General features: G+C 39.6%; 1 protein-coding gene across 2 annotated transcripts; it reads right to left on the bottom strand.

Moving 5' to 3' along the window:
• Positions 1–27: 27 nt before the first annotated feature.
• Positions 28–2,787, bottom strand: zgc:194665 (uncharacterized protein LOC569012 homolog). Of its 2 annotated transcripts, XM_027013863.2 has the most exons (5): positions 2,703–2,787; positions 1,987–2,165; positions 1,248–1,364; positions 889–1,026; positions 28–733 (listed from the first exon to the last, which is right to left on the bottom strand). In XM_027013863.2, exons 2-5 carry the CDS (start codon positions 2,096–2,098, stop codon positions 477–479), a joined length of 624 nt encoding a protein of 207 aa, XP_026869664.1. In that variant the 5' UTR covers positions 2,099–2,165; positions 2,703–2,787; the 3' UTR covers positions 28–476. The 2 variants fall into 2 exon arrangements, with proteins under 2 accessions (XP_026869664.1, XP_026869663.1); XM_027013862.2 differs by lacking the exon at positions 2,703–2,787 and having other exon boundaries at positions 1,987–2,680.
• Positions 2,788–11,293: the final 8,506 nt, after the last annotated feature.

The raw sequence follows: 11,293 nt of genomic DNA, 5'->3' as shown, positions 1-11,293 counted from the left end.
ACAAGTTAAAAGATGATAAGGTAGAACAATTATTAAATTGTTTTATTATCTAATGATGTAATTGACACTCTTAAAACAACTGCACAATGTTATCGACAAGTTATCATTGTTAGCAGATATATATGTAACAGGTGAATTTAATTATCTTGTAAAAAGTAAAATGACATTTTTCAGTCTTTTCTCAAAGGAATAAAGTGGATAAGTCACACTAAAATGAAAAACAGCTCCATGGAGGATGGCCCAAAGTTACATCAGGATCAACGCTTTTTATACATCTGTACAAATGTGTTTTTCATGTTGGAGGTCCCTATAGAGCCACAACCGGCCTACAGTCATGTTGTTGTTGTTTACATTAGCTGTGGGTATTCAAACAAACGCACGTGGAGCATGCAGGGTTCGCTCCCTTCAGGAAGTCGATTAGTTCCTGTTTTGGTTCCAAGTGCTCTTTCACATCTCATCTCTCTCTGAGCTGCTGTTTAACAGACCGTCCCGTTCTCCATGCGGGATTTGGGGTTGGTGGTGCGGCTTGGGGGCGGGGGCTGGATGGAAGGTGCCAGCGTGCAGAAGAAACCAGCAATGAGGGTCAGACCAAGCCCACACCAGGCACTGAACATGGACCAGCCGTAACCATGACTTATGTCATCTGGCAGGCTGAACAGGTAACGAGGGTAGCGGGACAGTTCAAAATTGATGCCAGCCACGCAGGTACACAGAGCAATGATACAGAAGGTGCCTATGAGCAGATAAAAGAATCACTTATGAGCATATCAAGCAAAATGGTTAGCACAAAACAGAACGGCATAAAAGCAAGAACTACTGGAAAAGACAACAAATCCTGGGCAGATTCCAAGGGGCTCTAGAAGAGGTGATCACTTAGTGTAGCCTAACCTCCCATGAGGAAAAGCAGGCCAGCCACATAGTGCATCAAGCCCTGCTCCCAGCAGCAACCCAGCAGACCCACAGTCCAGCCAAACAGGATGACTGCCAGGGCCATGCCCATAAAGGCAGCCGTCATCCGGCGCAGATCTGGGGAATAAGGTTTAAGATTGTATCCAGAGATGCTGCATGTACATCAATGGAGTACATCCAAGCCACTGGCACTCCTAAGTGAACACTTTTGGATTATGGATACCTATTTTTTCCACTTCTTGTACCTAATATAAAAACATTCTATAAACTTGCATAAAAATTCTAATGCTAAATAGGGCTTCTCTAGAGTTATTTTCTGTATATAGTGATTGACTTACGCAAGGCATGCCAGTCATCCTGTTGAATGGTCCTGGTAGTATTGTGGGACAAGTCCTTCCGCACCAATGACGATGAAGAATAGTAATACTTAATGTAGGAGCACCGCTCAATTGTCCCTAAATGAAGTTTAAAGAAAAGTTTCAGTGATTTATATCAGGTACCAGTAGTACACAGAAGAGGGCAACTAGCTGCACGTCATCCCTGACAAATTGCAATACAAAATATTGTACAGAGCTGGGAATAATAGAGAGATTTTCATAATAAGTATGACTAAACTACACAGATGGCCTCTTGACTTAATTCTGCTTCTGATCATATGGTCTAAATCTCTTAATAACAATTCAAATGAAAGGACACTTACTCATCGTGTGTAAAATCACATGGTGAGTAATGGTCCCAATTGACGATTTAAATTTCTGCCTATCTGGACATACTATTTATTCCAAATGTAGATGAGCCTAAAACTGTCCAAAAGCTAGTGATTACAATGAGTCCCGAAAAGATCTATGGCAGATTTAAAGAATGTTTGTCGAGATCTAGAATACTGCCAAGACTGGTGGTCTCGAATCTAACAATTTCTCATATGGTATACAGCTCAAAGCAAGTATTCTCAGGAAGATAATTGCTAACCATTGCTGTCATTAGTTTAATTCAGTGTACGTGGCCCCGTCGATCGTAGATTTGATATAGACTATTAACAATCACATGTAAATGGTCGTAGCTAGCGTTAATGTTCACCTTCTTGAATTTGTTCTTCGATGTCTTGGTCAAATCCAAGTCTATAGCATTTGGACCACAACCCCATGTTGGTCGAATTGTACCGTCTACTGCACTCATCCGCCGCGCTCATTGCAAAGAGCTGACGCCGGTTCCGATTCAGCAGGCGTCGGTTCTCCAATCGGTCCAGCGCCGTTCGACTGGAACGCAGTGGAAGGCTGTGGTTGGGAATGTAAATGAAACCTGGGTCGCTCCGACGGTTCGAGAAAGTTCGGCAGCGCTCCTTGTATCTCCTAGCGTCCGTTTCGTACCAATGGTCTGACGAAATTGCGACTGTTAGGAAACACAAGGCAACAAGAGAAAGACAGAGACCCGTGTACAACAGCCATTTCCCCGTCGCCATCGTAGCTTCTCCTAAGGCCGCATCAGCACCCCACCATGGACAGCTCCTCCTCAAATCGATGCATTGAAATTAAGCATTTGCATCTTTTAACAAAATTATATTGTTCGTGAAAATTAGCTGTTTTGATTATCCATCATTCGTTAAATAAAAACAAAAATGCAGGCCCGCCCGAACGTCAGTTAATTTTCCATTTTGTATTAACGGAGGATAAAACAGGCTTGGCTGCGCGACTAGTTTTCGACGTATCACATCCAACCTTTTGCTCTTCCTTAAACTACATACTGACACATGGCAATCAGTATAGGCTTCAAATAAATCAAATAGGTTTCATTACCTTAAAAAATACGTGAACCACAAAAAAACTTTGCAATATATACACCATATATTTTATTAGGCAATGCAAGGTATTTGCATCAAGCACTTCTCATAGGCAGTGACAGTTCAAAGTGCTTTACACAGACGTAGAAGAATTAAATAATTAAGCTTATTACATCGCGAGAAATATCACCTCAGGAAGCTTCTTGCAAAAAGGTTACATACAACAAATTATTTAAACAGAAAATATTATAAAATTAAGTAGACATGATCTAAATAGATAAGAAAAAAACAACTAAACAATGAAAAAAAAAAAGAAAAATACCTTTGATGTATTAATTAATGAATCGAAGGCATAAGGTGCGTAAAATCAAAGCTGGGTGATAGCAGCGCAATGCTGTCTCTGGGAGCTAAAAACAGTGTCTTGAACCTTAATGAAAGCTAGACCGAATCGAACAGGTTTTCAGTCTTGAAACGTTACAAACATTTACTTTAAGAAGCATAATGTAGTTGTAGTTAGATACTACAGAAGCGGTGCCGTCCTCCACCTCTTCAAATGGTCAGTCACACCTACAGAACAGCAGCCGGCTGAGTGTTTGTGGGTGGCAGACCACTCACAACCTTTAACCTGGCAGTGAGTGACGCATTTTCTAACTCCAGCAACATCACAATAGCGCAATACCCACAACCATCAGTGTCACTGCTATACCTATAATTGATTACCGCCCAAGTAGTATGCAATAGCAGGGGTCAGAACCATGCTAGTGATGAACAAAGTGCCTGGCTAATTAGAGAGGGCAATATACCGTAAAAGTACAAGAGGCAGCTATAAGGTAGGTGTACTTATGTGGCCAGTGAATGTAGATGCATGGCAGATGCAACATAGGTGACTAATAACATTACTGAATTAGTTACTAACAGTAACTTGCAAGCTACTCTATACCTTCACTACAAGGTATCCTACAGGAGCCACATCTCATCACTGGATCTCACAGGCTGTCCTCTGTTACCTTAACTCATCAGTCAGCATATCTTGCAAAAAACATGCAGCTGTGAAGGGACCATCAGCTTCGGGTAGGTTATCTATCAAAAATGCAGTCTATGCCATTGCAGTTACTTATAAGGCCTAGCTAACCAAATCATATGTGATACATATGCATAGATTAACGACCGAAAGAAAGACGTCTTTCAGATTGTGCCCGTCACTCGTGTTCAAGCTGGATGGCGGAAGATTTGGCCACTACAGCACACATATTCAAAAACATTCCTGAAAGTAATCACGTTATTTGTCCAAGAGAAGAGTCGCATTTAAAAGTCTTTTAATGTAAGCATTAGCCTAAGTCTAGTGGACGTCATCAGGTTTCAGTTAGACTCGGGCAGCAAAGATCTAAGAAAACTCATCAGCCTGTCTTCCGAACGCAAATTCAAACCTGTAGCTAGGTGTAGCCTCAGCATAACATTCAAAATTCGAAACAGGTTAGGTTGTGATTACAAGCAACTGGCAGTTTTATTCTTTGGAGAGAGAAAAAAATAAAAACCCACACACCCACCCTGAAACTCCTGTGAGCATACGAGCTGAGCAGTCGAAGCCTGAAATCAGGTAAAACGACTGAGATCTGAAACTATCTACAATAATCCACACCATTTCACAGAAAAACTGGACAACATCTGATAAATTGTAACCAAGTCGTCCGATCGACGGGAAACCTGTCCGTATCACTCACTGCTAACCTACAGTTCAGGAGCTAACAAGATACAGCTGTATGCCCCAGAACAAATTCGTTTATTGGTAGCTGGGTTAGCCATGCTAGCTAGCTGCCAATCACTGACCTGCATGTTTTCAGGCAGAGACCAACCAAAAACAAGCTAAGCTTTCAAAATCTGTCCCACTGCATTATTCACGGATGGAACTTTGGCCCGTTTATTCAAATGAAACATTCCTACACGTCAAAATACCCAGATGCCAGGAAACACCTTAGTAAAATCGTTAGGCTACACAATTTATGGTGGCTCAAATCAATGAGATATAGGAATAAACATCACGCAAACAACAGTAGCGAGCAACTTCAATAACAGCAAGTTAACGATTGCTTATGTAAAGCATGTTTGAGCGCAGGCCACTTTGCATGACCACTGAAAGATTAGCAAAGACGAGCCACACTCAGTTTAATCTACTCAATTTCTACCCTTCCAGTTCAGAAACGCTGTGCAGCAGAGGAAAACTCTTCGCGGCAGCCTTGCTGTCCACAGCACAAAACGTTCAAACCAGAAAGACTGAGCACAAGAGAGTACTCTCCAAGCTTTTTTTATGTACCGGAGCGACTGGAAAGGTTCCTGTTGTTTACTGAAAGCTAGAGATAAAACAGTAAACGCGCCGAACAAGAACCCAGCGGAAAGTAGGGTTAGGAAATGTACTCTGAAGAAAGTACCGTTCGCAACCATTTATATAGTTCCGCGGACGTCATATCGACCGCCCTCCACGCTTTTTTGGATTGGTTAAATTCCCCGCCAAAATCAAGTTCTAATTTTTAAAGAGACAAGAAAATTATAATTACTCTGAATTAACTAAAAGATAAATGACCCCTTATCCCGTTGTGTGCTAAAACTTGTGTGCTATCCTGAAACCTTTATGATTACCTATATTTATGCAACTGTGCATTCACATTATACAAATTTGGTTCAGAACATTTAATAAAAATAGCTACCTATTCAGCAGTAATAGCAATAACACTATAAGCCTTAAGAGCAATTTTGAATCGGAGTCTTGAATCCACTAGGTGGCAGCAGACTACTTACCGTCTGTAGAAGTCTCGTTGTCCCAGTCTAATCTTGCTGGACTAGTGTCTAACAAAGCATAAGGCGACCTCATCACTGCAATATTCTCCATATGACATTCTAGATCACTGCAGTGTTAACACACTTGTAGCAAATATAGTCAGGAGTCAGTGGGACTACACACATTGATTCTTGTTGATTTCTTTCAATTTTATGTATATTAAATGAGTCTGCAGATGCCAGACACTCAGAAATAACAACATTGAGTATGTTTCCAGGGATTTACTTTCTGTGTATTTGCCCTAGAGCATATCCCCAATCACTTTTCCTCAGGTGCTGATCTGGCACTAATGGAGGAAGGTGAGCATGTTTGTAGTGCAGGCATATTCCAGGCCAGTGACAGTGACTCAGCAGCAGGGTTTGTGGAAGGAGGGGGTGGCTTTGCTTACATACACCATCAGCTAGCCTAAGCAGTATATTATGAGGTGCAAACACAGGCCAGCATTTTTAATGGAGCATTCTGTAGATTTTTTTATCATATATACACATTCTTGCATCACACACCTGTGCAGTGCATGTTGAATATTGCAAAAAAATTCTGTCAATACAGTATATATTAGCACAGACCTTAACATACCGTTATTGTTCAAACTGTTAAAAAATTGTTTGGCCACTGGGGAACACCTTTAATCTGCCTTATTTCTCCAAAAATGAGATTAGCAACTGTTAAAAAATTATGCCCACAGTTTTATCTGAGAAGTATTCCAATATGACCAGTTTGAGTTTAAAGGAACATCAATACATTAATGTCAGTTGAATTTCAGGATTAAGATTGAAATTAATATGCCAGTTATAGCATTGCATACTTCAGATCAGAGTATGAAGCTATTCTAGTTTGACTGCTTAAAAGCTCCAACTCTTTGTTTTGCCTCCTTTGTAAACTACTGATGTTTTATAAATGCATTGTTCAAAATTTTAAAGTGGATTCACATGACTCAGAAAATTGTTTTCAGAATATTTTAAGATGCCTCTGTTAAAACGTTTGCAGTGTTTGGTGTGATAGTAGTACTATTCGTTAATGTAACAGCACCAGTACGCTAGATGCTGAACTTTAACAGCTCTTTTTCTCTCTCACTCTGTATTTTATTTCTCTCTCTCTCTCTCTCTCTCTCTCTCTCTCTCTCTCTCTCTCTCTCTCTCTCTGTGTCTCCCTTTCACAAACTCTCATATTCATGCAAGCACCCTAAAATGCTGAATTTTGAGTTTCATGGAGTACCGCAGGAGCCTGAGGGGTGCTGCAGTCTTCTGACCTGCCTGTCCTTGACTACTTTTAACAGGGCGAGAGAGGGGGAGAGACGAAGAGAAATAGAGAGAGAGAGAGAGAGAGAGAGAGAGAGAGAGAGACTGTTATAACCACTGGCACAGTTCAGTGCAGCTCTATGGGGTTGCTGTTCCCTGCACAGATTCGTTCAATTTGTTATCCTCCAAGTATGGAAACTCATATGTCTGATGCAGTCTCATGATGGTACAATGCATGCACTAAATTACATTTACCTTTCACTTGTCACTTTTGCTAATTTATTATACAATCAATCAATATGTCCTAAGCACAAAGTCAGGCCTATTTGAAACAGCAACAAATGTAAACAATAAAAAAATTTCTCAGTATAGTATGCCTGACAGGAAAATCACCCATAGCACCACTGAGACGCTCTAGGTCTCTCAGATGCCAAGCATGAATGTCCATCAATGATTGATGAGCCTTATATATTAACCTGAGTACCATCGATCGTGTAGTGTGAACTGGCCCGCTCGACAACGTGCGGCGTGAGGACTGAAAGTGTGTGCTTCACCTCGCTGCCGCAGGCTGATGCAGCAGTGCAGGGTTGTGGGTTGTGGGTGGGGGTGGCAGTGGGGAGTGGGAGCGGCTGAAAGGTGAGATCATATCCGGTGTGAGAGCAAGGCCACGCCCACCTCAGGTGGCCTGGCTGCTAGCGCAGGGCTACAGCAGCAGGAAAAAGAGGAGGGGTGGAAAAGGAGAGGACAGATGGACAGAGAGATTGAGAAGGAGCGAGGATGCACACATGCAGGTCCACATACAAGGACACATATATTAGTGTTTGTTTGTGTGAGGTTCGTTTTGGTACATGTCTCCCTGTTCCACTATTATCAAATGTTCATAGCAGCTTTCAAAGTACACATCATATTGCTAGAAGAACACTAGAACATGCATGATATGTAGAGATACACATGCACAAACAGTTCTTTTGCACATTGGTGCATTTGTGGTCCACCTACAATTACAGGAAAGACTTGTTTTTTCCATTTATTTTCAGGAATATTACAGAGGTGTCCAGGTGAGGCACATGAAGTAATGCAGTCAAACCTGAAGTAACAATAGTTAATATTTTTTAAAGCATTCATAAAGGACATTTCAGGAGTCATTAAGCACATTGAAGATTACATAACAAGTCCTTTGACAACTAAAATGTATTCACCAATTAGTCTCGTTTTCTCATTAAAAAACTAGTGACAATTACTTAACTAAAATAGATATCTAATTGCAAAATATTGCAAAATTATTCAAATATATGACAAAACACACCATTTGAGTTCACAATTTGAGCATCTGAGTTTAGCTTTGTGTTATAGTGCTAAAGGTTTTTTTCAATCAACACATTCACAAATTGACACAAATTCAGATATTTTAAAAGCAATTCAACAAAACAGTTTTCTTCCATTTCCAAAAAGAGACTTCTTTTGGCAAAACCTTCACCTGATAAACAAAAATTGCAGATTTTCTGAACTCTTTCTGCATATCCATAAGCACGTAAACCTTATGTTGTCTCTAAGAAACAAGACGTGTGCATATGCTTCCAGACAGGTGTACTGTATGATGACATCAGTATAGTGGTTTTTGTAAAAATGATAAGTAGGCCCTGTTCACCTTGATTTTGGATCAAGGATTTTGAAGATGAAAAAAAAAAAAGAATTTTGAAAGGTTTGAAAGAGGATTTATTATTGGGGCAAGTATGTCAGGCTGCTGAATTGATTGGGGTTTCAACAGAAACAGCAATTAAAAACATCGGTATTTAGATGTATGTGAAAGATGTGCATAGTGGAAACAGGTAAAAAAAACCCTACCCATTCAATGACTTTGGCACTTATGTATTAGCATGGTATGTTTTAAGTTCACTTGGCCCAAAAGTGAAGGAAGGGTCATTGCAAATCAATGCAAAGTTACTCTGACTGATCAGATTTCTCTTATGCTGACGTTTGTATCCTGATTCTAGCCTGGGAGTGGTCCACAATGCCACCATCCACAAGACATGAGTAACCACTGAGTGGTTTGATGAGTGTGGAAATGATGTAAATCATATGCTGTGGCCTTTACAGTCACCAAGTCTCAACCCTGCACATCAATAGGAGATTCTGGACCACTGTGTTAGATGGCTCTCTCAACCACCATATCTTTTGAAAATAAATCCCTTCCTATACAGGTCCAGAAACTTGTAGAATCTATGTCAAGGTGCATTGAAGGTTTTTCTGGGGCTTTACCTTTTTCAGCCCACCATGCTTTAGGTGAGGTCCTTTGTGTCTTTGGTGAAATCAAAGCCAAAAGTCAACCATCCATGTAAATGAGCAAACTGTAAACTTCTAAAGACTTTACTCAGTCACCTTTGGAATAGTCTATATGAACAAGAGCATAGAGAGAGCAGTCAGAGCATCCTTTTTACATTCCCATTTGGGACAAAGTCACTCTTCATTGTAGAATTCAGATGCAGGAATAGTTCAGTGATAATCCCCAGTTCTCAAATGTTTTCCTTTCCCCTTATTTCCTTTATTGGAAATGGCTTTATTAGCCAGGGAAGATATCATATGTGCAATAAAGGAAGTCCTTTGGCCTTATCAAGCCCAGAAATAGGATACTCTTATTGAATAAATCATTTTATCTAGCATTACATTTTTCTTTCTGTTTCTTCCTGTGGAATTTTTATTCCAAAAGCTTCCTGACATCTCCATAAATAAGAGTTTTCAATTTGGATATATTTTAGATATGAAATGTATTGATCCTCCGGAATAACGTTTTACATCGATTTCACCATATGAATATTTATACATTTCTTCCGTTGTACAACAGTTATCACTACATTAGCATTTTTGTTAACGGTACTTTCAGTTGATTGCACTAGAGTCTAGTTGATGGTAAGTATTAACCATGTATTTGATTGATTTATGTTTGTTTTAGAATGAGTAAAGCTGACATGTTGTTAAGTAGTTCACTTTTGCCAGACAGATACATTTTGCTGAATTTTGTAAAATAAAAAAACAGTAAAATCCATATATTCTGCTACTCTGGATTACAGTTATGTTGTTCTATTTTCTTTCTTCACCAATACAAATGCCCTTCACTTCTCTTTCTTTGTCAGACCCCACTTAACAAATTATAACAAAAAAAAAAAAAAAACTCTTGCTGCCCAAAATGTGTCAGCAAACCTCTACCAAACCGTGAGTAATTACTGGGCTGTTTGTAACAATAGGACTGGATATTATTAGGGTGGTGTCTAAATGTACATTTGCAAGATATTTGAATAAAGTGCTTTGTGAGAACACTTTTACATACCATAGATACTATAGCATATAGTCTAATATATATATATATATAAGTATATATATACACATATATAAATGGTAATGGCTAACCAACCAGACATAGTAGTAATGGATAAAACTGCAGAAGATGGCAGAAATCGTACCATCTCCCCAGACTGGAAGAATGGCTCCAGCTGATCCCAAGAACAACACCCGAGATCTCTGTCCAGAAGACTGCAGTACTGGAAACAGCTGAGATACTACGTAGGACCCTCAAGGTCCCAGACCTCTAATAGAGGATCTGAGCTTAAAGGAAAAAGAGAATGTCTAGAAGAGGGCGAGTGGGGAATCTTTTACACACACACACACACACACACACATATATATATATATATATATATATATATATATATATATATATATATATATATATATATATATATATGCTCACATGTATTTTACTGAATCCACTATGTGTGATAGACAATAGAAGCTATCCATATGGAGACATGGACTGTTACTGGGCCCTGTCTGACAAAAAGCAGTACACATTCACACAAGATGGATGAACTGATGGCTACAGCCTTAATTATTAACCATGGCTGACAGCAGCATTATGAAGATAATGTAAAGAGGAAGAAGGCCATAAAGTGAACCAAAAGACAAGAGTGAGGAGGTTCTGTTGGTGATGGGGAGATGCATTAATATCTGATTATCTGATTTTCAATATAAACTTCCAATGGTTGACCAGTACTGTATGGTTTTCCATGGTACAATGTTATATGATGTTTTCTGTATAATGGGATATGAGGGATGAGTCCATCTTTAGTAAATTGATTAGTAATCAGTAAATCCTGACTCAGGGAAAAGCACATTCCTACTGTAGTATAATTTGTTTAACATGCATGTGCTTGTGTGTGTGTGTGTGTGTGTGTGTGTGTGTGTGTGTGTGTGTGTGCAGGGGTAATCTTTATATGTTCACATACATGTGAGCTTGATTTCATACACAAGGTTTATAACATTCTAATGCAGTCAGTTACAATCACAGGCACATCGAAATGTGCCAGTACAGTGAAATATTTTATTGTTGAACAGTTGATGTTTGACCAAAAAATTACCATTTGCATTAACATTATTCTTGTCAGCCTATATGGCTCATTGCCCAGTTTAAAGATGACACTCCCAGAGTTTGGGCAGCTCTTTAATAGCAAATCGCTTTCATTTCATCCCCGCCCCCCCTTT

The sequence above is a fragment of the Electrophorus electricus genome, chromosome 12, assembly GCF_013358815.1.
Source record: "Electrophorus electricus isolate fEleEle1 chromosome 12, fEleEle1.pri, whole genome shotgun sequence".
Taxonomy (NCBI): domain Eukaryota; kingdom Metazoa; phylum Chordata; class Actinopteri; order Gymnotiformes; family Gymnotidae; genus Electrophorus; species Electrophorus electricus.
The sequence above is the reverse complement of the archived record's forward strand: the minus strand, read 5'-3'. Positions and strand labels throughout refer to the sequence as shown.